This window comes from Opisthocomus hoazin, chromosome 1 (assembly GCF_030867145.1).
Source record: "Opisthocomus hoazin isolate bOpiHoa1 chromosome 1, bOpiHoa1.hap1, whole genome shotgun sequence".
Classification (NCBI taxonomy): Eukaryota; Metazoa; Chordata; class Aves; order Opisthocomiformes; family Opisthocomidae; genus Opisthocomus; species Opisthocomus hoazin.
The window spans coordinates 149,303,286-149,331,178 of NC_134414.1; the positions used below are offsets into that span (position 1 = coordinate 149,303,286).

Genomic DNA, 27,893 nt, shown 5'->3' on the forward strand with positions numbered 1-27,893 from the left:
TTAAACCATAAACATTCACTTTTTCTTTTTATTAAGAAAGCATGCACAAAAATAAACTCGTGAGACCGCGCCCCTCTCCCCCTGATGCCCGCCACGAAGCTCCGGGGGCCACACGCACGCAGAGCCCCGCGCGCCCGCCCGACGCCTGCCCACGCACCAACCACGCACACGGACTTCAGGGGCAGAGGAACGAGGCTGATTTGCACACTGACCGGCATGTATTTACATATGCAAATGAGGCGCAACTTAATATGCAAATGAGGCAAATATGCAAATGAGGAGCACTTGGATACGCAGAAGGAGCCATCCTGGTTTGCCTTCCTTGCGGTGGGGTTTGCAGGCTTCCGCGGGGCCGGCTCAGTAGTGTCCTCTGCAAAGCACGACCTGGCACCTACCGGCGGCCATCCCTCATGGCTGTCCCTGGGGCCCCTTGCCGCGGACACCCACCACGCACGCTTCCAAGCCGTGTCCTTCCCGTCCCGAGGCAGCAGAGATAACAGCTGACTCCATGCTGAAGTTGTCTGGGATTCCTCATTTCTCTCGGCAACGCTCAATGACGAACTCCCCCCCCCAAACACACACACTTAAAAAGGAAAAAAAAGAAAAAAGTGTTTCCCCCCCCCATACAATGAGACTCCGTCCACTTCCCTGACAAAGATCCAGTTGGTTTATCCCTACAGCAAATTTAAAAAGCAATGCTAGTTCCCCACCTTCCTGCAGTCAGAGCAGAGGTTATCACTCCCCTGCCCCAGGCCTGTCAAGCAGCCATGACATTTCCATCTCTGTTCCCTTCACTGGTAAACAGGGAGTAAGGGCTAGGGGGAGGCTTTACAAAATATGAAGAGGAAACAAGAGGTCTGACAGAACAGAGCCATACCAGAAAAAAAGGGGAACACAGGACACAGCTTTGGGGAGGAGGCATCTCAACACTCACTCCTGCTCCTGCACCTTTTCCACCTTCCCGATTCGCAAGTGCTAGCAAAACTCATCCTTTGGGATTTGCGCGAGATTCCATCATCTCCCCAGCTGAACTGTGAGGGGTCTGACCCACCCTCCTCTCTTCTACACTGCACTCTTTGGCTGTTATCTGCCCCCTCTTCGTCCTCTCTCTTCTCGTGCACCTCTTGCAAAAACCACTTGTGAGGGCCTCCCACTGTTACTTGACCAGAGGGTCCAGCCCCTTGACCAGAAGTCCCCTAACGCGCCTCCACCCTGAGCAGCGGCTTCCTCTTCCCACCAGCAGCCCATCGCAACGCGGAAACCAGTGACCGAGAATTCACACCTCCTGTGGCTGGCACTCTCCGACCACGGGCAAGGACAGTCTCCAGAGAAACACGAGGGGCAGGGGGCCGGGCAACAACCGACCAAACGCTCACGGGAGAAAACTTCCAAATTTGCATATGCAAGTAAGAGCCTCACTACATATTTTGAAGAAGGGCTTAAAGGGGCGGGGGGTGAAATTAAAAGCTCTGGGGGACAGGACTTGCTGAATCGCATGTGACACCCCTGACTGCTCCTTTCACCTGGCGGGTACGTGGGCTTCACCTGGAGACTGCAAAAGGCAGCGTTCTGAAACGGGTCGGGATTCCCTCAGAACCCCTCTCAGTCCTCACCGATGGCACCGCATTCCGCAACCCAACTTCTCTGCTACGTTCTCCTTTCTCCAACCTCAGGTCTACCCTCCCAGCTCAGCTCGGCTCTCCCTACCCCAGGGATAACCCTCTCTTTGTACTTGGGAACTCTACTTCTCTTCTTGCTTTTCCTGCGGGTGCGAGAAAGTTCACAGAGCTAAGATCACCCCTCCAGTGTCCCTTTAGCCCCCTGACCTTCACAACATTTACGAAACAACATAACTACAGGCTCCCAGGGTCCACTAGGCTCTCTCACTCCAGTAGCCAATACAACAGATTCACCGGCCACCTTGAAGGGAAAGAGGGATTGTTAAACGCAAAATGACGGAGGCAGAGAAAGATGCACTCGAGGATTCAGCCTTCCGAGGTCTTTTCATGGCACCACGGACCCATCTCTCCACCCTCCACAGGGCACCACGCAACACGAAAGAGCTGATCTGATGCGTCCGAGGCCACCAGAGGAGGGAGAGGGCTGTGCTCAATTATCGGTAATAATAATAACAATAATAATAATAAACAAAAGAAGAAAAAGAAGATAAAACAGGACGCAAGGAAGGATTATCTTCGGCAGCATCTTGCGGTGGCTTCTCTGGCAGAGATAGAGAATATATATCTATATACAGGCAAGGCAGGGAGGCTGGGGAGGGTGGTGCTGGCACCATTCACCCCACGTCCCCCTTCCCTCCCGCGTCCTTCACAAAGGACGGGCTATCGAGTCTGTAACTCGCTAGGTGATCAAGTCCCAGTCGAAATCATCGGGGATTTCCTCGTTGGCGCCTGGAGGAGGCCCTGGAGGCCGAGGGACCAGATGGTGAGCTGACCCGAAAACAAGAAAAAAGAAGAGAAAGGAAAGAGAACAGTTAGAATAAAAACTGTCACGCTTTTTCGCAGTGGGCCCTCAGGCAAAAGAACGCCTAAGGGATTCGGGCCTTCTCCCTTCCAACAGTCTAACAAGCAAGAACACCACAGCCATGAACTTCTCCCTGTCAGACAGCACCTGACAAAGTCTGTAGGTGGTCTGCTGTGAAATTCTCCACAGCAGCTTCTACAGAGGTTAAGTTTCAGCTTCCTCAGCTTTCCCTGCAGCTGACTGCTGAGAGAACACAAAGGACTTCATCAACACAAGCTTCTCATGTAAAGTTGCCTTCAAGCAACCATCCGAGGGTCGGTCTGAGCTAGAAGACTCAGCTGTCTGCGAATGGGGAGTGTCTGTGTGACATGAAAGGCACCAGGCCACTGAAATCCTAAGTCTTGCCAGCGCTATGGCAGAGCCCTACACGGAGGGTCCCCTGCACTCCAGGCTCCCTCTCTGCCCTCAGCGCTCCATCCGATTAGCAAGTGCTTTGGGAGAAAGGCACAAAGGGCTTGGGCACCAATTCTTCAACGTTCCTTGGTGTAACAGGCCTTAATGCCACCCCTTACCTGGGCGGTTATATCCTGGAGAGTCCTGGGTGGAAATCTGATACATCGGAGATGGCCCGGAGAAGAGATGGGGAGGCTGGGGCTGACCATAGGAGTTCACTGTGAAAGGAAAGCAATGAAAAAAACAAAAACAAAACCCAAACTGTTAAAGTTCTGGCCAGCTGTCTCGGCCTTGACTAGGTGGCAGCTCAGCCACAGAGCAACTCACTCAGACCCATGGGATACTGAGGAGATGTTCAGCTGTTGGGTCCTAACTGCAAGCTATAGCTTGGTCAGGGATCTTGTTCTTGGAACCAGCAGGAGTTTCTCTATTATTGTAAAAGAAGAAAATTTTCATCCAGAAACGCCACAAGCTGGCTCAATATCATCCATGTAGTTCAGTACTAGATGACACACACCATCACAGTTCTGTAAAGACCCCGATATCCTCAGTGCTCGCCTCAGAAAGCATCCTCCTACTCCTCGTCCAGTCAGTATTTCTCCAACATGGGTGCAAGAGCTTTCTTCTTTACAGCTCCTACAGCTCCTGCCATCTGGAATAGCAATCTTTCTACCTCGCCATTCCTTTCTGTTGGTCACCTACAAAAACCGCCACCCCCTTCTCCTTCTACAGCTCTACCTTTTAAATGTATTTCTGCCTGGAGAGGCTGCCTGTCAACAGTATGCATCGCACAACAACCGTCTGTCTAGGCCACAGACATGGGACATCCTCATTCTTTAAAGCCAGAGAAAGCCCAGTTGCCACGAACAGCTCTGACAGCCTAGCCCTGAGTTGCTCGGTGCTCCATTGCCTGGCAAGGCAGCAAGCAGTCTGCGATATTCACAGAACTGGGCCTTCATTTACATGTCATTTTAGTTTCCCTCCTAATTACCTTGGTTCATGGATTGCTCCTGTTTGCCACTGTTCAGGGCACAAGAATCAGAGATTCGGGGGGGCTGCTGTGGGCCAACCAGGTGAGGGAGCTGACCAGTCTGGGTAAGGAAGTGATTAAGGGAGTCGCAGAGGTTGGCAATATGGTGTTGATCCAGCGTCCAGTTCTTCCGCTCAGCCTGGCGCAGACTCTCCATCAGCTCTGCAGGGCACAAAGGACAACGTCACAGACAGCCCTCACACTGTGGTCTTCCCTGCAAAGACCTTCTGTTTTCTACCCCTAAGTCCTACCTTCACCCCACAAACCCAACTTCATCGCTTCGAATCTGTCACCAAACTCCTGGAGAGCTCCATATCTAGGATACTGTCTCACTGACTCGGGTAGGGGAGGGAAGGGTAGGAGGGAAAAATCTCAGTTAGCTTTCTGACATACTTTTATGAATTAATTCCCCCTGCCCCAAATCCCTGCAGTGTTCAAGCGCTTCAGGGTCTCTAACAGAACCCATGAAGCAGGATGCCTCATTTCACAGATAGAAAAGTCGAGTCACTGGGAAACCCATGGACTTGACATTGTTACACTGAATAAAAAGATCTGGGCACAGCACTCACATATTCTAGACTACGGCCCTGGTCACGGAGTCACTAGACCTAGTCACTAGGCCACCACTGACCTGAGAACTGGGAGTGCTCAATGCTAGACCAGTTCAGCCGGTTTACCATCTTGAAGCTTTCCTTCAGGGAATCAATGTTGGAGCACCAATCAGGGGGAAATGCTGGAAAGAAACAGGGACAAGATTACTCCGTTACAGACCGCCCTTTCCCTCCAGCCCTTCATGTAAAATGATTTGCCCCTCTTCACCAAACAGCCTGATGCTATAGGAGCTAGAAATCCCTTCCCCCTTGGAAGACCGGGGATGGTGCCTCCTTTTTCATTTAGCCCCTGACTTTACCCTGCATCCCTAAACAGAATCCCAAAACCAGTGTGGACGTATCCTCCTTTCCTTCAGTAAGGAAGGAATTTCCATCTCAGGTTTCAACCATGACTGGCTTTCGCCCTTTTTCCACACACGATGTAGGCACTACTTCGGGAAAGCTCGCCTGTGGAATTTCTGTACGGGGACTCCTCACAGCCCCCTTTTCCCCAGCTGTCCCTTCCATTGCCCCCGACTCACCAAAGCCAGCATTGTTGATTGAAGCCTGTGACTGCTGCTGCTGCTGGTGCTGGTGTGGCTGCTGCTGTGGGTGGGAGTGCGGGTGATGCTGTTGATGCTGGTGGTAGCCTCCATGCTGCATTGGGGGCGGGTGCATGGACATCACTGGTGGAGGGCCGTAACCTTCACCACCCTGCTGCTTTCCCCCTTGGGATGGGCAACCCTCTGGGGTTGGAGTGTGGAGAGGGGGAGCAGCACCCACTGATGACGGGCCTTGCTGCTGCTGCTGCTGGTACATGTAGTAGTTGTGGTTGGAGGGCTGCATGTCACCAAGGAGAGAAGAGAAACCTGCCGAGTACAAGAAAGCGGAGGGAGCTTTAAGAGCTGCCTGGATCAGACCCCTGCTTAAATCATCCATCTCTAATTTCACACTGCTCATCCTGCTATTTATGAAGCTTCTGGAGTGCCCTCTACAGGCTGCCAGCAACTGTCACCTGCACAGTAACGCCCTCACCCTGCTCCAGGTTCTGGTCAAAACGAAAGGCTCAACAACAAAGCCCCAGCAGGATTTAAACTTCTAGTGCAGAACTGGGCACTTAAAATTCCTCGTTGGATTTCTCCTGTATTTACCTGTGTAACCCATGCTCACATGAAATTTCATGCACTTGTCGTTCTCCTAGAAATGACCTTTAAGCAAACTTAAACAACAAAACATTTAGCAAACAGGCAACTTGATAAATCTGACTTGCTGTTTCCAAAAGCTCCCTTCGGTTCCCATCTTACAAGCAGCTTGGTCAGGAACCTCCACAATTTTTCTCACACAGATCACCAGAGGTCACATTCTGCTGCTTTTGTACACAGAGCACGCTGCACGCATCAGGGCTGCTTTATTACTTTCATTCCTCCTGACTCATTGGGAGTGTCATTTCTATCCTCCTGTATTTCAGGCATCCCCTACACGCAAGAGCAGCACGTGTTCTCCATTCCTCCCCACATCAGGAGCTCAGCACATCTCTTGGGTCTGCTTCCCTGGTTCATTCTGCTCTTATGTTGTGGAATCTCTGGGAAAAATCACAGTGAAGGGCATTACACGCCACTAACCTGAGCTACCCATTTCTTACTTCGAGCGCCCTTACCAGACCACCCGCACGCAAGCCTCAGTTTTTCACTAGATCAATCAACCCTTAGACCATCCTACTACTGCAATGGGGCAAAAGGATGAATACTGCCATCCTGACTCAAAAGGTCCCCACAAAATTTTGTCAAAAATTGTTAGTTTTCCTAGACTGCTTTACAGCTGAAGACGTGGGGGGGGGGGGGTGGAAAACAACAGACTATTGCTAAGCCTTTACAGAGGCACACACTGAGTCAAGGCTCTTCTCTACATTTTTGGAGCTTGCTCATTCTACACCACCTCACACAACAGGCTCCTACTAGGAATCTCAAGTGCCAGCACGATAAAAGCAGGGAAAGTAATAATTTTGTTTCACTGAAGCTACAAGTTCAGGAGGCTTCTCCTACAGCAGCAAACTTTGCCTGCACCGTATGATGGCTGACAGCACAGGCAATAGGCTCATCTAACAATAAATTCCTTTTTACACCAGACTAATATTTAGAGGAGTGTTTATAGGCGGAAACAACTACTGGAGATTTTTGCACAGTGTTTTCCGTGGACATCTCATCCCTGCAGTGGTTCTGCCCTCTGGTGGCTGCCTCCTCAGCCCAGAAATGCAAGCTATGAATGGAGCTGTAGGTTCTCTTTCGCACCCTCCATCCACAAAGCTCAATTCTCCAAGGCCTTGTACAATCCTTGTTTTAACAGATCTGAGCAATGACGAGTTTCTACTCTCCTTTCAGAGAAACTCCACCGCCTACATGCAACAATCCCCTCCCTCCCATGCTTTCTAGCCTGACAGATTGTGAATACTTCTCCGACAAGCTTTTCTTCAGGACTTCATTTCTCTAAGCTTCTGCCATTTTAGTATTTGCTTCTGTATCAACATGAAGTATTTTTAAATCATTATCCTCTTTATTCCGAGAGAACTGGGGGGAGCAATAGATAAAAGACATGCAGATTTCTTATCTGCTCCTGGCAGAACTAATTACAGCATGCCAAAGACGGAAAGTCTGTTTGCACAGACTCCTAAACGAGGAGAGATCCGAGAGATACCAAGGATAGATCAGTGGACAAGACTGTGTGGGCAGATACCTGCCCACCCCACATGACGCACATGGTTACTCACCGTGCTGAGAAGAAGATGATTTCTCCAGCATGGATTTGTAGAGATTTCGGAAGGACCAGCTAAGATCCTGGAAGTTGATCTCAGAGTAGGAGAACTTGAAGTCATGGTTGGCACTGTAGAGCGGGGGTGGCACATCGGCCCCTTCGCGGCCCTGCCCCCCTGCGACAGTAGAGGCAACATCCACAGGCCCTGCGCCCTGCTAAGGAAGGTAGAAGTAAGGCCTTCAGTTTGTATGAGGTTTTGTAACTTGGGACAGGGACCCAGAGGCCAGCTACAGGTAGAACATCCACCGATATCCCGTATCACTTGGCTCATCTCCCAGATGCCATTTTCCTTAGGGAAAATCAACCACCGCCCTGCCTCTGCAGCACACTGGCTCCAGCCTTTTCTTCAGCTGTCTAATGTCATTATGCCTTTATCTTTATTCTTATCCTGATCCACATTTTGTTAAAATTCATTTCCCTCCTTATTTTCTGTCTGTGCAATTTCAGCTTCTTCCTTTATTTTTGCTTCTGTATCACCATTTTCACGATTCTCTCTCTTCTCACCACTTTGCTTTTCCATTCACACATTCCTCCCCTTCTCCTTTTCCCCTTTTCCGCCGCCGTAAGGCTTCTATCCTTGTCCCTGCTGCTCACCTGGCTGTAGTTGGCAATGGGGGTGGTGCTCTGGAGTGACAGCTGAGGGGTGGCCTCAGGTGGCAAAGAGGCTTCTGTGCTGACTGGAACGGCCCCTCGGGGGCTTTTACTTGCCTCTTGCTCTGGGGAGTCTTGTGGTATCTGTGGATGGGGAAGAAAGAGAAAAGGAAAGGAGCAGAAATCAAGAACAGATGGAGAAGTGAAACTGCAGATGGGAAGCCAGCTCCCCCGCTGCAGAAGTTCATGGCTTAGAAAATAGGAGGACTGGGCCTTAGTCACTAAAGAGTCAGGATGAAGGACTTTGAACAAGATTAATGCAACAACAGCCAGTCAGCAGGACACACATGCTGGTTCATGCAGTCCCAGCCTGTGCCTCCCCACCCGCATACCCTGCCCCCAAAACGACACCATCGTCTGGTGCTGTAAGGACTCCTCAGAACACGGAGGGAATTCCCCCTCCTGCTCCACACCGCCTGGGGAGAACAACACTCACGTCATCGTCTGGAGGATGCCGCCTCTTGCGAGATATATCTGGACACGTATCTATTGTCCAGTAAGAGCCCTGGAAAGAAGAGCCATTGGTGAGCACACGATTCAATCGGAGAGCTTCCTGAAGCAGGGGGTTACTGACTCAAAGAACGTAGCACCAACTAAACGTTAGGACCACAAGGATCACCCTCCAGAACATGACACAGCTGAGATCTGGGTGTTGGAAAGAGACTCCTCTCTTGCACTGGGCTGCGCTGAACAATGAGGTGTGACGTTACTGGTGGAAGGCAGAATGCTCTACATCTCCAGCACTCCGAGACAGGACACCAAGAGGAGCGAAGGATGCTTTGATCCAAGCTAGGCCAACTCTTTTAGGCCTGCACACCCCCGTCAGTACCTTCCTCACAACATGAATTTGTTATTGACCGATGAGAACCAACTCAGTGTTCAGACTGGCAGACAGCTAGAAGGACTGGTCCTCCATGTTTGTGACTACTGTGCCCGTTTGGGGGGTTCCCACTGCAAGACAGACATTGATGTGCCAGAATGCATCCAAAAAGGGGCAGCCATAGTAGTTAAGAACTAAAACACCTGATGTACAAGCAGGTCACACAGAGACATCTGTTTAGCCTGGAGAAGAGAAGGCCAAAGGGACCCAACTACTGTCTTCAACTGTGTAAGGAGATTATAAAGAAGACAGAATCAAACTCTTCTCAGAAACGTGCAGCACAAGAATAAGAGGCAACAAACACAAGTTACAGCAAAGGAAACTACAATCAGATATAAAAAAAAAAATTCTTCACAATGATGGTGGTGCAGCACTAGAACAAGGGTCCAGTTGTGGTATCTCCATCCTTGGAGATGATTCAAAACTCAACGAAGACCTCAACAACCCAATCTAATTGTCCCTGTCTGGGAGGTGGGTGAGGGTGCATGTTGACCTTCAGAGGTCCCTTTCAAGGTACAATAGTCTATAATTACATCTACTGTTTTCTGAAGAAGTATAAAGAGAACTCTGGAGTGTGATGATTTAGCTCATTTTAACCTCCAGTTGAAATCCGAATAATCAGTGACAAGCACAGGACAGGTTTTCATTGCAAATGCAGCCCAACATGCCAATGAACACCTGCAAACATATACACTGAAGTCATTCAAGATTTCCCGGAATAAGCCATATAATCAATGGTATTTTTGAGCAGTGATCTTCAAAGATAAACTACTTCCATTTATAGACGCCAACTGGGCACCACTTAGTCCTTTAAATATAACCTGAAATAAAAGGCCTGCGCAAGTGGCCCTTTCTGGTAACTTTAGGATGGGGGGAAGAGATAATCTTTCTGTCTAAATACATGGCTTCTTGTTCCCACCATCTCCTTCTGCTTGTTTGTTTGGTTTTATTTTTTTTAACAGTAATAGTATCTACATGCCAAGGTGCCAAATCTTGGTTTTGCTAGCAATTCCCCTTTACAATCTATATATACTAACAGGACTTTGTTAGCCCTTACTTAGCCAACAAATTCCTAAATTTCTGAGTTTTATTTGTCAGTGATTTCTACAGATTTGAACTATCTGATGGTGACATTTCTTTCTCCAACATCAAATGTTTTGCAGTCTAAACAGGTAGTAGTTCTGCTCTCACTTCCATGGACCTTGCCTCTGTGAAGCCCATGATGCTACATCATAGTCCTGCTGTTTCGCAGCAGCCACTATGGTCTTTCATAATAGAACAGGCTGGAGTAGACCCGTGTTTTACACATAAAGAAAAAGAAACAAAACTAATAAAGTACATTCAACCCCATTTTTGCCTTCTTCCAGTACCTTTAAAGTCAACCGAAGAGCACAGATAAGAAAAATAATTGCTAAAACCATTAAGGCCCCTTTACAAGTTCCCTTTAAGTGAATGCTTCTGTAGCCAAAGCACTGCAGTAAATCTTACTACTGCTTCCATTTTTGCCTACACTTTAGGTTTCAAATTCCAACCATGAGTTAGAAAGGGCAACCCCAGCTTATTCCCTGCAGTTTTAAATTGCTTGCCCAGGAGCATGCAGATTTCTTACCTTCCCGGGATCATCTCTCGGCCGAGGCACCTTCCGAAAACATTTATTCAGAGAGAGGTTATGACGAATAGAGTTCTGATGAAAGAGTAAGAGATACGGGTAAGTGCTACAGCAAAAACATACAGCCTTCCGAGTATGCCCGGCAGCAGGCAGAGAAAACAGACGGATGGTGCGTACTCAAAAGCCAAAGCTCACTACATATACCCAGAACGGAGCAGAACAGATGCTGTGGAACGCAGAGGGATGGATTAGGATGAATAATACGTGGCTGAACCACCTATACATCTACAGAAGGTGCAATGAAAATAGCATCAGCGTGATGCAGAGGTTGGTAGCAATGTGGGTTCTGTGGGGGTTTTTTGTTTTTCTTGGTTGCTGGCGGTGGGTTTTTTCCGCACTCCTCCTTAAGGGGCCCACCACACACGTACAACAAAATTCTCAGAGAAAATGGCTCTGCATTTTCTCCAGTTGGTCAGCTTAGTTTCACATCTGTCTTTTTATTTCGCTCAGTGAGGATATTTTGCACAGAATTCAGAAAATAAGTCTTGTAATTCGACAAAAAGGGTACTTTAGCAAAGCAATTCCTCACCTTCCAACCAATACCAGCATTTTTGTAGTAGGGAAAGTTGTCACAGATCCAACGGTAGATCTCACTAAGCGTCATCTTCTTGGCAGGTGATGAGTTGATGGCATATGTGATCAAAGTGGCATAGCTGTAACGTGGCTTCCCATCTTGGTGCACTGCAGCCTCATCCTTACTTAGTGTGGCATTGGGATCTGTCGGTGAGCCTGGGGGACACTTTCGGGCAGACCCTGGAGGTCCTGCTTGCGAGGAACCCCCTAATTTTTCAATAGTAGCCCTTAAAGTAAGCTGTGGGAGCCAGTCTATGGAAGTCAGGCTGCTTTCCAGGTCAGAAGCCATGCTGCTGGAAGCAGGAGTATCTGTGAGGAGAAAAGAGCAGAAATGGAACCCGAGATACAAACAAGGTGAACCGCAAGAACAGAAACTTCCATTTGCATTCCTCCTCTGCCTCTCCTCCTATCACAAATACCTGTGTGAAGATCATCCTACTTCATATACCTTATTCACAGCTAGACAGAATCATCCAAAATGGCCTATGACCATGTCTCTAGGAGGACCACCCTTGCTGAGAGGGCTGGGACAGTGCTGACGGCACACTGCTAGGACAAGTCTTACCCAGAGCACCCCAGCTGTTACCAGGTAAAGACCTAAGAACCATTCAAAGGAAGAGGAGCCTCTTCAGCAGCTGTATAATATTCACTCCTTTGCTACGTGAGCAATATAACCTTGGGACCCTTCAGCAAGCTCACCTGTAATCCAGCAGGTTTACTGTGCCAGGTAAGAGGAAAATCATAGCTAAAAGGGAATACTGCTTCATGCCATATACAAATCACAATTTAATTAGATCATCTGGAGAAGTCAGGACTGTGACTATCTTAATTTGAGGGTAAATTCATTTCTCTCTAAGGCCTAGCCTCTCTTTTTGTATCAGGTGACATTATAATGAATCCTATTCCTTTGAGCTAGGATTACATCTCATTTCAAAACACCAAGCTCACGCATAATACTATATATAGATAATTACATCTGCCATGTCAAGGTGGAACAGACTATATTAAGCTCGTAATAGTTAAAGCTTTGCCTACCATAACCATTTTTTCTAAACATACATACCACTTTATTGAACTAAATCTTGCTTAATTCACAATATAACAGGCAAGTATTCTCCCCAAATCTGAGACACGGGAAAAACTTACTTGTCCAAAGTCACACGACAAGTTTGCCACAGGGTAGAAACAAACTTAGGATCTTTCCTCTCATAAATATTATATATATTTCCCCTCACAAAAATAAAACACACCTGTCCAACACGGCTAGCACTTGTACCCAGGGTTTTCTACTTAACAATTACTTTATATGAAGAAAATATTTAGCAGCATGAACTTGTACGAACTTGTACACCTAGCACACAAACTTGTATGCTGTCTTTTGTAGCAGCAGCAGAAAATTCATCATTCTTACTCATCACTGGCTGCATCACTATACTAGGAGCAATCCCCTGAAGTCTGGACTGAGGTAGCTAAGTTTCCATGGCCACAACCTGCACGGCTCTGCATTTATTCTTTGCAAAAAGAGAAGAATCATGCCTTGAAGGGCTGCAAGTCCTGCATCTTTCACTTTTGAAATCAGTCTTTTTAGAGGATTAGACGATACTATCTCTGAGCATGCCAGTGCATACGAAAGGTAAACACACAAACACACATGCACATCCTTCTGTCCCCACTCATGTAACAAATTAAACACAAGCATACATGTAAGAGAGAACAGGCCGACACAAACATGCACGCTGCTTAGGAAAGATTCATCCGCAGACACCTCCCACCAAGTGCATCACCCAGATGAGTGGATCAGATGAGACAGGGAGACACCCATCTGCATGAATACCAATTAGATACTCATTCTAAAAATAGGAATTTGACAATAACAGTGCGGATGCACAGATCCAGAGCCAGAAGCACCCAGCATTTTGACACAGAAGCTCCCTGTTCTTTCCCCACAACCATATGCATCATACCTTGCACTGCTGCACTGAAGTGCTCTCACGGCCAAAAAGCACTTGAGAGTCTACACTCCATCCCGTCTGCATGCACTAAACCTTTCGTTTTCATGCGTCACACCTCTTGGGGCTCAAACACCTACACAACACCCCAACAAAATCCATCCCTCAACCACCACAAGCGGTGGCTCCAAAGCCTCGAGCGCAGAAAACACCCCCTAATTGCCCAGCTAACATTATCACTCACACTCCTATGCACGCACACACTGAAAAGTAAAATTGCAGCGCTACAGTTATCTGTAGTGAGTGGAAACATTTTTCTGTCTGTGGAGGAAAGCAAAAGCCCAACTGCTACTGACTTATCTATCTGCTCATCTGCCACGCTGTCACATATGACCGAGATGACTACTTGCTACACAGCTAACTAGACGATAAGAGTGGCAAAAGGCTTTCCATATCCACCTTCCTCAAGCTGTAGTTTACTGAATACAGCTCTTGATGGCTGAATTGATCCAATCACAAACATTTTAGATTAAAAAAAAAAAAGGCACAAAATCCCAGCACTATTCCTCCCTGAATTATATGATGATAAAGCAACAATGTATTTTTATCCAGTAGGGATGGACAGACCTCTGAGGATCCGTGTAACTGAAACACGGCTACATTCACATGGTAACTTTACAGGTACAGCCCTCACTAAAAGTAGCATTCAACTTGGGACAAAACAAACACCAACTAAGAATCAGTGAATGCTTAATTTTGTCAGTGTGTCTCATGTAAATTTAATTTCCACAGTGCAATCAGAGAACAAATTACTGCTGCTTATCACCTGCATGTTAAACTCTTATGAAACAACAGTTGTGCTAACAATACAAATCCAAACGAAAATAAATATGAATTTCCCAGCTACCCCCTTCTGCCCCCCCCTTTTTTTGTTTTTCGGGACAAATACAGAAATCAAGAAAATTAGGTTACGAAAGCAGATTAAGATATCAAGCTGAAACACCAGAAATTCAAGCAGCAGAAGAAAACACTGCAGTTTTCACAGAGCTTCAGATTTGCCCAGGTTATGTCAGTAGAGCATTTGGGATGATTGGCTATGCAGTAAAGTGTAAGGTTGATCGGCAATATGCCAACCATCAAAGACACAAGCTTTTGTGTATCTGTTTCAAATACACCTGTCAGGGAGACAAGCAAGGTTAGAACTGGGTCATATTACATCCCCACTAAGAATTTGAATATTTTCACTCCCTGCTTTATGTAAATCTTTGACAAGTAAACAAAATCCCGAAATCTTAGATAAAATCTTAAACTAAAAAAATTCTGTGTATACATATGCACTAATCATTCAGTACACTTTTCAGTAAAATGCAGCAGGTCTTTAAAAAGAGATACGCTAGACAGTAATTCAGGACAGAAAGTGAAGACTCAGACCCAGTAACAATTGCACGGGAAATTTCAAAGCAGTGGAATAAGATTTTTTTTTTTCTGAGTTTAAATTTCATCAAGTTACTGGATTTATAAGTCTGTATCCTGGCAATATGGGATCTGTAATTATCAGACATAGTGAAACCTTAGGTAAGGTGGCAATTCCAGAACACTGTCAGTACAAAAATAATTTGTTGTAATTGGCTACTAAATTATTTGAAAGAATACTTACTGTAAGAGTAATACTTGCTATAATTTGTGCTGCATATCTGATTCACCTGATCCAAGCAGTACACCAGCTTGACACTACTTAATGGCATGATAAAACAAGACTGCAGCCAAACCAGAGCAGCCGATGATTCTTCCAACTTTCCCTTCCCAGTTTATTGCCTGGCAAATCTTCTTTCAAACTCTTCCCTTACGACCCACTCAAACAAAGGAAAAAAAAACCCCTAATGACTAACAAACACACTGAACTGAAATCAAGGGTGTTTAAAAAAAAAAAAGCTACCACATTCGCAAGCTAGAATTAACTTCAAAGAAGTAAAAAGAAAGTTGAAGACCAGAATTCATCATCTCCCACTTTACTTGGTAAAGGGTATCTGTTTATTTATTTGGCTGACTTTAAAAACCAAGGGTAAGGTAGCCAAGTCATAACCACCATCAACAGCTGGAAATTGACTGCAGAGTCTTCATTTCTCAAGCACTGACTAGTTCCAGCACAACCCCAAGTCAAGAAGGTCAGAGAGGTGCAAAAATGACAGCCAAGCACTGATCCAAAACTACAATTAAACAGAAGAGAATCTGTCTCATTCATAAGAAAAATGTATTAATCATTAAAGAAAACCCTAGCACTGAATACCTTTTAATAACCACTAATTCACTTGGGACTAGTAATACTTCCCTACAGCTTTCCAGGAAAGCTACTGCCTTACTTTGAATATTTGTAACTAGAAAATCGAACCTTAGGCTGAAAACGCAAGGCAGCCTTCTGTCTATCAGACTGTAATCCCTGCCGCCAGACTGAAGAAATCTGTACTTTGCCTGCCCTGCTATTTTTCAACTGCTTGCTCTCAGCCAGTCAGATCTTATCCAAGATCACTGCTACTTATATATCAGGACTGAAAAATGTACGAAATGTGGGGAACAGCACTCTAAGGGTCATACTGAATGCAGTTAATAAACATTTATAGCCTGAAATATTCTCTAAGGCTGGATTCAAAGGCTGGCCAGTCAGAATCAGTTACAACTGAAGCAGGGAGTCATGCAATGAATGAAACCATGCTGCGCACAGCCTCCAGAAGAGGCACATTCTAGAATAAATCTCTACATTTACTTTTCTATATTTACTGTCACTGCTGCTTTAGTTGCTGCTGTTCCAATCCAATGAAACACTACGGGCAAAACATTCAACAGGAGACTCAACTTCAGTATCTCACCACAGACTTTGAGAAGAAAGAAATGCACAGCAGGCTACCAGTGAGAGACACTGCTGTAGAACACCTCTAAAAATAAGGCCACTTCTATTTAGGTGCCCAAAACACAGATTGAGTGATCTAACTAACAATATACATCTAATCTACTCAGAGATACACGTAGGTTCTAAGGTATTTAACAAATAAAAAAACTCAAACCCAACAAACTGGCAAAAAAGAAACATTTGACCACAACCTTTCTGAAACAAAGGTGAGTGGGATGTCAGTCAGAGGGAATTGCCTCCAAAAGTACGGAAGAAAGGTAACACGCAGGAATACCACATGCATGGAGCACCAGACAGCTTCTATGCTGATGGAAAAAGGCAATTTTTATGTACTTGTGTAAATTACACATGCAAGAAACCTGTATTCTTATGCCAATCCAGAAAGGGCAAAAGAATCAATTTTGCTAACTCTGGCAGGGAGATAAATTTGCCATTTTAAGATGTGTGCTTTCCCTCAAAAACCAGAAGGTGTGAATTAAGAGGGCAGGAACAAAACACTTCAAAATTTTATCTTCTCTAAGAAAACATCCTCACTGAGAGATAGTCATTTAATGTAATAAATTAGAAGAAAGGATACTGATTACTTGCACAGTCTGAAACTGTAATCCAGCATTTTGGCAACTACTTGTGAGAAGCCTTCAGAAAATGTTTTTGTTTCTGGAATCAAATCCAAAAGGAAGAGAGAGGCTGCTGGGCATTGTTCATAAAATGAAAATTAACCTGGAAGGAGGGGTAGGTGTCATGTTAGTACATCAGCAAACCAAAAGCGAAGCACTGCAATTTGAAAGTAGACTTCTGTCTGCTGTGCGCTGTGAAAGGAGGAAAACCAGTCCCTGGGGCGAAGAGGTAAGAAAAATCGCCATACCCTGGAACCATGTTTCCTATCTTTGGGACGGGCAGAACAAGCCGAAAAACATTTTCCCAATGAACTACAGACTTGCAGATGCGGTAATAGGGGGCACGCAGTTCTCGCTAGTCATGAACCACAGAGGTAAGAAGAACTCAACCAAAGGAAGTTCCTGCCACCTAAGAGCGCACCGCGTGCTGTCACCCACATGAATACGAACAGTCAGTCTGCGCCCGGCCGTGTCACAGTGCTCTGGCTCGCTGCCCCTGCTCAGAACTACTTTGTGCGCAAGATGGGATGGCTTTGAGTGTTTGACACTACTTTGTGTGGAAGGACACTGGTGGTACAGTAACTGTGGCATCCCGAACTGGAAATTTGCTAAAAGTTACGACACAGCACACTAAGGTGGTACTGAAAAATCAGAGTTGGAGGAAGATGAAACTTTCAGACCATGTACAGCTTAACATAAATCTTTGAACTAATTGTTTTGTTCCAATTACATTGTTATACAGATATGGTTTTCTCTTCACAAACAGAAGTCTCAACAACCTAAGGTTCATATTGAGTCTCGAAGAAAAATAAAAAGAAAACAAAATTGTTTTCATAACAGTTACTAATTATGGGAATATCATAATGGCACATTTTAACACAGGACCTTTTGACTCCATTTTGTGAAAAGCGCACGAGCAGGGTATAATGTTGTATTTTGAATTTTGTGAATGAATGGCACGGACTGTATATGCATTCTTGGTACTAACGAAGCATGAAGTCTTGTGGGGACTATAAAGTCACCAAATTCCCCAAGTTGGAAGTGCACCAGGATCCAATTCCCAAAGTAATTATGTACTAGTTTTGTACAAGACTGCAAAAGGTATAGTTTACAAACCTGACCTGCTTATTTAAACGTATCAACAGAGGGCATTACAGCCAAAGTCTAAAACATTCTCATGTCAAGGGACAGGAGATGTCTGTATCTTTACAGACACACCTGCATCTTTCCAGGCATAAAAGGCTAGGATCAAGCATAGCTAGTGCCTTGCCAGATTTTAATAAGACCAACTAATCAAATATTTTTGTTGTCTGCTATATAAACATGCGGCAAAAATGCAGAGAGAAATACTACACAGGCATTGCAGAGACCCCCTCAGACAGTCTGAAAATACGTGTTCAAAGTTAAGATTAGTTTGCTTATTTATGGTGCTGCGTAAGTGAAAGTGGGGAATATGTAACACCTGTCAAAAGACAGAGTAAATGATATTGAGCATACTGGTATGCCTAAAACACTTTTGAGGCGAAAATTACTTTCTTTGTAGTAAGACTACTATAAAAGATTTATTGTAATAATAAGCCAAATGTCCCATGACATTCCTCCCAGAAACAGATTTGAAGTAAAAAGTAAACCAAGCACTTTGAAGCAGCACAATGAAAATACATCACCGCAGCAGAAATGTCTCTACAGCATCCCTCCACTATACAGTATTTTGCCATTGCAAGTAGGAGCTGTAACTCTAAACACATGCCAAGGCAGGCAAGAGAAATCTTTGGCATTTGCTTTAACAATATTAACAGAACAATTACTCTTACGCTGAGAAAGGTGTTGGGTATTGTTTTTAGAATAATTCAAATTTATGAGCACATATCTGGAATGAAATTTTCCCTTGGAAACCAAGAACTCTGTGGTAGAGAAACTGTATCTAAGAGAAGGTATTTCCCACAGCCATGTGGGAGCACCCAGGTTGAAAAGAAGGATTTAGATTTTAACTGCCTATCAGAATCACATTTAGTAGTAAACCTTCAGTACAGGATATGCAAACTCTGATACGACACCCAGATTGTCCCTGAAATTAGAAACATCAGAAGTAGATCAGCATGCAGAGTATCTTGCTCAGAATATCTTCACATCGTTGCACAGACAGGTACAGAAACCCAAGCTAAAAGAAAGCAACATGCACTTACAAATGAAAACTGTATTCTTATTCCCATTAAAAAATGGGTCTATCAGTGAAAAATTACTGTTAACCTTGCAGTTTAATATAGTAATACTATAAAGCTTCTATGCAAGCGAGCTCCCAGGGCTAAATGAACGCCAGCCAGGCACAGTGAAAATGAAAATCTGACTGCAAGTGGTCAGAACCTGTTCACCAAAGGCTGAACCACTGAAAACAGATTAGTCAATATGAACTCTGCAATAGCTGCTGAAACAAGCCACAACCCATTCCATCCCACTTGTGGCAAGGCCTATCCAGCACCAGGAAGAACTATGTACAGATTTCATAGAAAATAAGGAAATTGGTATTAAGTGCAGATTAGTCGTATACCACATGGACAAAATGTACATACAGCAGATGCTCCTAAAGTTAAGATTACCAAAGCACTGCAGAAAAGCCTGTTAAAGAGGAGTTGAGAAGGAAAGTGCAGCTTAAGTTGAGGAATGATCAGAAGAATCCAGTAATACTGTGTGAAGCTCATAAATTAGGTCTCAACCACTGTTTTCATGTAATTCCTTTTCACTATTTTGTTAGCTGTTATTCTGAACTAAACTGACTGACCTGTCTTCCAGGAGACAAAACATGTGACAATCCCTAGCCAGGCTCACAACTTGTCAAGATTTGTACCAAGCTGGAAGGTCAAGAGGACTCAGAACTGCATTAGCAAGGAACACACACCCATTAGCAACTTATTCTGGCTTAAAACACTAGTATCGCTACTTGGCTTTCTGCATCCGACTCATAAAATGCTCCATTTTGTGTATCACCCTCAAACTAAATCTCCTGTTCATTTCCTTACAGATACTGAAAGAAGCCAGTTTCTTTCACACACATACTTGCCACAGTTGCCATCTTGCAACTGCGAGTAAATACTACTCCGCTCCAACCCCAACCTTCCTAGTCTTTGATATATTGTTTCTTTGCTTACCATGATCTTTATTTACTTTTGTAATCATCCTTCTTTACAAAAGAAGCTAGGGAGAGGAGAGTACATGTAACAAGACAACTACCTCTGAGTACCAGCTAGACCTTTTGAATAATTTTCAAATGTGCAAATAAGTAGTTTCCAGTATGCCTGCCCTCCACTGGCTGGCAATTTTCCTGTATGTATCAAGGTATGAGTCAGCTGAGGAAGAATGTGAAGAGATGCTCATGCAGAAAAGGAAAAAGCACAACGTCATGCTTGTGTTGCCGGCAGAGCAAAGGACAATGTGAGACAGCGACAGACAGAATCACAGAATGGTAGGGGTTGGAAGGGACCCCCGTGGATCAGAGAAAGGGGAGAAACATAAATGTGAAGGCGCCTACGAGCGAGCACAAGAAGATGAAACCTTCTGTGCTGGACGACAGTCAATGAACAGGCTTGTCAAGGAGGAGACGGCAACCTGTTGAGAAAACACCCCAGGAGGATAGCTTCAGTCACTGTGTTTTTAACAAGACAAGAAGGTAATGCAGTTGTCAGAGGCCAGCAAGAAGAGCTAGCAGTAATCAAGATGGTAACTGAAGTAGAAAGCATAAAGGTTACCCAAACAGACTAACAAAGAAGTGGGAGATTCAGGCCATGAAACTGGAAGATGAGCCCCTATCCTGTACGTGCAGAGCATGGAGAGGGCGAGAAAACCCATGTCATAGGCCAAACTGTGGAGGCTCACAACAGGGGAAAGCAGGAAACAAAGGGAATTCTCACAGGAGCTTTCTAGAGTTCCACTGTGGCCTCAGCAGTCCTAAACTTGCAGCAAACCATTCAAAAAAGATGTTAAGGTAGTACGCCAAGTTGCATCATTTAGTATCCCTGGCATTGAGGAGGTAAAGAAAAGCAAAGAGAGGATACCAGAGGTGGGTCTTTGTGTCTAACTCATGAAAAAAAATAAATGCAGGAAGGTAAATAGCTTAGTGCAGAAGCTACTGAATGAATGACTAGAACAGTAGGAGGGAAACTAGGAAAATACTGACACAAAAGTCAAGGGAGGACAAGATTTCAAGACTGGGCATGATCAAGTGTCAAAAACAGCAGGGAAGCCAAGAAGGATGAAGATGGAACAGAGACCGTGAGACCTGGCCAAGAAAAGGTCATTACAGATCTTAGGAGAAGCTTCAAGGGAGTCAGAATATCTGTGCTTCAGTCAACTTATAAAACAGTTCTAGGCTGCAGACATGGTACAGGATCTTTCAGTTTTGGAGTCACAGGTCTCTCCATGAAACAAGAATTAATTGGGGCATCACGCTTTCACTGTTTCTTCAAGCCACAAAAAGCAGCATACAGAGGTTTTGAGTTCAGTATCACATTGTAATTAAGGTAATCAACAGCAAGAACAGCCAGGCTTTATAAAGTGTTTTTCATCCTTCTACTTTGGAACCCTTCTAAAAGATCAATAACCTGTTCCAGGACGAATGGGAAGCCACGCACGGAGAAGCACGCAGCCCAAGGTCAGCCAGCACAGGAGCAGCAGGACCATGCAGAGAACACAGGCCTCCCACACCCCAGACCAGCTCTCCACATTCAGAGCTTGTCTGCCTTGTTCAGGTAGAGATAAAGGGAATTTCAGAGGTAATTATTTTAGCAGCTTGTTTATTTTTCTCTGCAAGTTCCTGACGTGGAGGGAGAATTGTTTTGCGTTTTCTTAACAATAGTTTTTTGGGAGAAACTGAGAATTCAGAAACTTCGCTCCTTTAATTTGTGACCACAAAAAGTTCAGATTCCTTCCCAATTATTCCGATTTGAACTTTTAACAGTAATTGCATATTTCTGCTATAATCAGCCACAGTCTTCATACAGCAGAGAGTATAAACAAAATTTGAATTGCTAATTGTAAAAAAAAAAAAACCCAAATGTTTTTTTCCTCAAGGTATAAAAGCTCTCACTCGTCATCTCCCCCTCTCCCTCATTACTCAGTCTCTCTTCTACATAAAACAGGGCCAAAAAAGAACGCACATTCGCTTACTTCTTTACTTCACATCAAGTAAAGTGACCGGTTCAGAAAGATGAGGAAGGAGGTACTGGGCCTTGCACAAACTGTCCACCCCAGTTCTCAAAACCAAGATCCTGAAGCATGTGAAGGGACCAGAGAACATGACGCCAGGGCTTTTCATTCTCACCGACTAAAAGCCAGCCATTCCTGAGCAAGGGAAGGGGGCAGGGGAGAAGGGAGGGTGGGAGAATGAATGAGTCAGATGGATCACGGAGACAAAGTGCCATTCCCCAGCCTAGCAGCAGTGGGTATTTTCAGAGGAACAAAATTCTGTTTATTACATAGTGGCAAAAAAGAACAGGTTTCTTGACATAACCTCAGACAAAAGACATCATGCATCCACAAGCACATAATCTAATGAGAGCCAAACCAAGAACGGGTCAAAAGGCAGGTGTGGAAGTAAGAGCAGGGCCTGTGAGTCGTAGTAAGAAGGGATTCCTGCTAGAGAGGAAATGAGGGGTGCTTGCATGATGAAGATAGAAGCAGCATTTTAGGTTTACAGAACCACAGGACAGAATGCCAAAGGGACAGCACGGAAAATGAGATGCAAAGAGCAGTACAGAGAGAATAGGGAGGAGGAGTGGGGTGTAGGAGGAAACGAGAGTAAAGAAGTAGGCGGGGTGGAAACACGCTGGGCCTTAAAGGTGCAGGAGAGGAACCTGACTGTGAGACGATGCTAGGAAGCCCGTGATGGGATTCAGGAAAGGGTTCACGACGTCAGGAACTACTAAAATCTGTGCGTTGTCTATTTCTAAGACACAAACTCCAAGGTTCATAATAAGATGAGGTAGAGAATGGGGCAAGTCAAAGACAGAGAGACAACAACAGTCTAGTCCAAATCTTGGCAGAGCACCACATGACACAACACCAAATCGGCCCCAAACTCTGCTGCGAAGGCTCCAAATTTTGAAACATTCCCAACATTTTGCATTTTCATTTCAAACTTAAAATGAAAATTTGCAGTTAATTAATGGTGGAAACATACTGCAGCACGCTTGCTCTTTCTCAGTAACGCACATAGGCAGACTGCCTTTAAAAGTGAAAACACGAGTACAAGGCAGAAATATGTTATAGATTTTCAAGTTCATCATACATCCCTTGGAAGGAAGAAAGAAACAACAACAACAGCAGAATAAACAGCAAGTAGCAATACTGACTCCTACCAAGATCATAAGCGTTTGGAGGTTGAACACATCAGCTGGATATTCTTGCTAAAATAACACCATGTGCAACAGCCAGCATTAGAGACATTTAAATGCATTTCTTTAGGCTTCAAAGTTCACACAACTGGAGAATTCAAACATTTTGGAGATACCATTTTAAGCTGCCCATTAGTCTGGACGCTAATTTTTTAATTTTAATTAAAACACTAATTTTCATCTTTTCAAAGCTGTCTTCCAGACCAAAAATGCTACAAGCAATATTTTTTGAAGTTTCAATTCTGAAGCATTACTCAGCAATAGATTCTGCAAATGGAGTACTAAACACCACAGAGGGTTCTGTGTGAAAGTCGCCGGTTACAATGCTACTCCAGGTTGGGAGAAACAAATGGAAAAATGAGTCCAAAAACATTTCATCTTTTGGTTGCTAATGACTGAGATGTGATTCCTATCTGACAGCTGTGTAAAATGAGATAATCAGCTCAGTCCTGCTCTTGAGGGACAGCTGTCCACGTCACAGTTGCCATTAACCATACCTCCTTTCTGACGCTTGAAGGGCCGAAGATCCAAACTGCAATGCAGACTGAATCTCCCACGACGTGCAGGTCAGCCGAAGTTTAGGGAAGGAGGAAGTGAGCAAAGAGACCTGCACCTCTGGGGTAAGAAAAAGCCGCTCCAGAGACATCAGCGTTCAGCTGTACTTTTATGGGGGGGTGAAAGTACTACAGTAGTCACAACCCTCTCTCGGACTGGGAAGTGATATCCAAACTCCTCAAGCTGTTGACTGTATTTCATTCCAACTTTTCTGACTCCTTATTCTACCCTAGAAACCTGCCCACAGAACCAGATTTCAAGATAAAACCCAAGAACTTACAGAACACATACTTAATCATTAATATAACCTCATGATCTTTCAGTAATGTAATCCTTTTCTCATAACTCTCTAGACCTTCTCATTTCATTTTACTTCAGGGCTTGACGTGAGAAATGCCACACACAGTTCTCAGACGGGAGTGGAGTGCACACAGGACAGGATCAGACTGATTCCATTTTAAAAGTCAACTTTTGGAAGACTGAATGTCCAAATTTAAATTTACAAACCCATGCACGCATAACTGTTTCTTTACTCAAATGTTGAAGACTTCATTGCTTCTGTTGAAGTCAACTCTACGTTCCTGGGCACTCAGAAAAATTAGACTATTTACTTAGGTACCTAAATGTGGTTTTAAAGGTCTAATTTTAGGTGTTCAGGTTTAACATTCTTAAGGCAAACTCTTAAAGACATAGCACTTTCATTTAAATGTGTCTATAGAGCACCTTGCACTTCTATGAAGATAAATAATACTCTCCCTTTTTCCTTCATGGATACTTTTGTACAAAACAAATGGTGCAGAACAGCTGCAGTATTCCACCTCAGAGGAAGCTGCATTTTAGCCTGTGATAAACATTTGATGTAAATACCATGATCACATTGAAAAGCTATGCTCTCTAAAAATCATTCCCCTCCTTGTATTTATCAGCACGTCCTAGCTTTTGTATAGCTGTGTTTTAGACTATGAGATCTTCAGGGCAGAGATTGTCTTAATTTTGGGTGTCCAAGTCAGCTCTGAATGCCCTGTCAGCAACTGACAGATACTCTACAGCATGCGACTTACAGCCTTGTATGTCTGTCATGAATATTTAAAGCTCAGGCAGCAAATACAAAATCTTCATCATTATCATTAATAATGAAGAAAAAACCGTTTCATATACTGAAAGACCATTGTTGTGGGAGAGCAGAATTTCATACGGCTGGCATAAATATTCTGTAAAGTGCCCTGGCATCCATCAGAGCCAAAAGCACTTGAAAAATGTCAAGTCATTACTGCGAGGAAGGGGGCAGCGCAAGGTAAATTAACGTCAAGAGCATGAAAAGTCAGTTACCCCCTTGAATGTACAAAGGCCAGAATGCCTCAGTTATCTCTTCCCTTGTACTAGATAACACAGCTGTACTCAAAACAGGCTGATTGCATAACTACAGGGCAACAGGTAGGAGGGCATCTGACAGTACAGTACCCCCAGAACATATGCACGCAGCACGGTTCAGCCTTCCCCTAGAAAGAGGCACCTTCTGAAGCTACGGGTAACTGTCAAAATTCTCTGCCAAAACGGGCAATCACTTTGGAAGGGACCTGGCATCTGTCCTCTGATCTTGCTAGCAAATTACACCAAGGAGTTCCTTCTTCAGGGACGCCCTGTTAACCATCGTGCTCCCAAGTGGATTCCAGAAGGGTTCCCTTCCTGGCCGAGGACCCTTTGATCTTGGATTTCCTCACTGCTATCTCGTTGGAGAACAGAAACAGCAGTATCTCAGGCGAGGTATCCTTAGGCATGATTCTTCTGCTGTAGGAATCTGCTTTGGCTTCATTTGAGATGAAGTCTCTCCCGGACTTGATTTCTCAGGAAATCACTACGTTAAGTGTCAGAATACTCATTTACGACTGGAAATTAACTACCTCATTTACAGAAAGCAGCCAGCTTGGCTCACCACGGCACCAGCATTAGGATTCGCATTCCTAGCCCCTGAACACAGCACAAAACACAAATGAAGACTGGTGGCAACAGAATGGCTTCTTTCGGCTTTCAGAGCAGGTTCCACCAGCACTGCCACGATTTTCGTGCCCGGGCCCCTGAGCACCACAGAAGCCACCCTCAAGGGCACTCTTTCCAGAATTCAGCCCACCGCCCCCACGTACATTAGGACACACGTCTCAGAGTACTAGCACTGGGATCTGTATGTTCAGCTCCCAAGCACAGCGAGATACGCATCGCACAATGATTTTATTCCCACAGTTACGAGCATAGTAAGATCCACACGGAGAACAACTGACACTCCAACCCCACGGGTACATCCTTGGGCACTGGCGCTACAAATCACTGCTCCTGTCTCCCCAGCGCTTTTTGGCCAGTATTATCCTTCTCAATGACCCCTGAACGACAGAAATTAATTTCACACTGGTGACGATAAAGGCCTAGGACAAATATAACAGTGAAAGAAAGTAGAAGGGAAAGGGCGGAGAGGTTTCTTCCAATTAATTAGGGCTAAGGTCTCCCATAAGCTAAACAGTGAGAGAAAGAATCACGTCAATTCCATATAGGATGTAAGGGAGCTAAATGAGAGAGATGGAGAAAGACACACAGAAAAAGAAGGCTGGGGAGAGGTTCAGAAACAGAAGGAGAGAGAAAAGATTTAAAGGAAAGCAGATACAGTGAGAGAAGAGACATTGAGAACAAGGACAGCAGGCGAAAGAGAAGGACGGCTAGGAATAGAGAGGTGATATAATGTGGTCACTCACTCTGTCTGGAAGATCTTCTGGAGGGAGGTGGATTATCTTCAGTGCCGGTTTCTGGGGTGCTGCCCTTCACACTCTTTCTCTGAGACCCATCCTCAGAGTGTTGCTGTTGGCTATTCCAGGAGCTTCTTCAAGAAGTATTTTGAAGGCGAAGGGATTGCGGATGAAACTGGGATCTTGAGTATTAAAACAATCTGCTCGGGATTGTCTGTCCCCTAAAACTGCTGGCTTTATCCCAGGATGGAGATCCTCTCTCCCTTTTCGCAGCTAACTACTAAAGAGGTGTTCCTCTGGGAGACAGCCTTTTCACTGATTGTCAGATTAATTGAGATCAATTTCCCCAATCTCCCTACCTGCAAATCTCTCTTCTCTTTCCTCTAAGTGCACCTTGTCCTTAAAGGGTGGGCAAATCTCTTCCTCTGAAAAAAAATTCTTGCTGTCTCTGTTGATATTATCAGCAAAATCTTCCTTTTCCTTTCCCCGAACTAGGAGGCGTGTCTTCTCTCCTTGCCCAGGATATGGGAAGAAAACCCTCTCGGGATCAGGGGATGTGGGATCTTCCTTGGGATGAAGGAGGACGAGGTCAGTACTGGAAATTACCTTTACCTCCAGTGGTTAACAGCAACTGGAAAAGGGAAGAATAATATCTAAATCTGCTACTGCTTTCCCTCCCTTGCTTTGCCTTCTCTGCTGCCTGCCGAGCAGACGTAAATTATTAAAATTACTAGGTGAGTATCTGGAGCCCCTGCTTCTTTCTGTCTCCGGGATTGCCTCTCCTGGGCATGCTGGGTTTCTTCTACGGAGGCTCCTGCTGCTACCCGGCCTGGGGAAGAGCCGGGGAAGGGCGGTCTCCCCTGCCCGGGGGAGGAATTTCCTCAGCAGCAGGGGGGGGGAGTAGGGGGCAAGGGCTATTCTCGCAGCCCTCAGAAAGCGGGATCCGGGTGTGCCTCTCCCCTACCCGGCACCGCGGGAAGCTCCGGCAGGCTCTATTCCACGGCGGGGAAGCGCAGCCCCACTTCCAGGGAGCCGCCGGGGCCTGGGGCCGGTGAGCGGGGAAGGGGCCGGGCAGCGCAGCGGGGCTGCCTAACGGGGCGTCCCTGACGGCTGCGGGCGGGGGCTCTCCCCCCACCCCGGCCGCCCGGAGCCTGTCCCTGGCTTCCCCCCCCCAGGCCCCAGCTCCTCTCGCTCGGGCCCGGCTACCACGGGAGGCCGCGGCGGCCGACGGGGCCGAGCAGCCGCCTCCGCCGCCTTCCGCCGGGGCTCGGCTTCGTCCCCGGGGGGCTCCCCGGGCTCCGGCGCGGGGAGGCCCGGCCGGGCGGCGCTGAGTCTCTCCAGGCCCCGCCGCTCCCGCGGCTGCTGCTCCGGCTGCTCCGGGCTGCGGCTCCGCTGCAGGCCCCGGCTCCTCCCCGGCCTCCGCTCCGCCTCCCCCGGCTCCCCCCGGCCGCGGCCGCCCCCGCCTCCCCGGCTTAAGGAGGCGCCGGCCTTGCGGGAGCTGCGGCCGCCCAGCCCCGTGGAGAGAGAGCGCGACTGTCCGTTGGGACCGGCCCGTGGGCTCGGTGCGTGCCGGAGGCGGCGGCAGGCGTGGGGCCCTCGCCGCTCAGGCCTTCC

The 27,893-nt window shown here is 45.8% G+C and overlaps 1 protein-coding gene across 2 annotated transcripts; it reads right to left on the reverse strand.

Annotated features, from left to right (window-relative positions):
• On the reverse strand, positions 1-27,631 carry FOXJ2 (forkhead box J2). 2 transcript variants are annotated; one of them, XM_075441202.1, is made up of 11 exons: positions 26,289-27,631; positions 11,092-11,444; positions 10,503-10,577; positions 8,450-8,518; positions 7,957-8,097; positions 7,319-7,514; positions 5,097-5,423; positions 4,596-4,697; positions 3,926-4,126; positions 3,054-3,152; positions 1-2,447 (listed from the first exon to the last, which is right to left on the reverse strand). In XM_075441202.1, the coding sequence occupies exons 2-11, from the start codon at positions 11,422-11,424 to the stop codon at positions 2,359-2,361; spliced, it is 1,632 nt and encodes a 543-aa protein (XP_075297317.1). In that variant the 5' UTR covers positions 11,425-11,444; positions 26,289-27,631; the 3' UTR covers positions 1-2,358. The 2 variants fall into 2 exon arrangements, with proteins under 2 accessions (XP_075297317.1, XP_075297309.1); XM_075441194.1 differs by having other exon boundaries at positions 7,319-7,517; positions 26,289-27,630.
• Between the last annotated feature and the right edge of the window lie 262 nt (positions 27,632-27,893).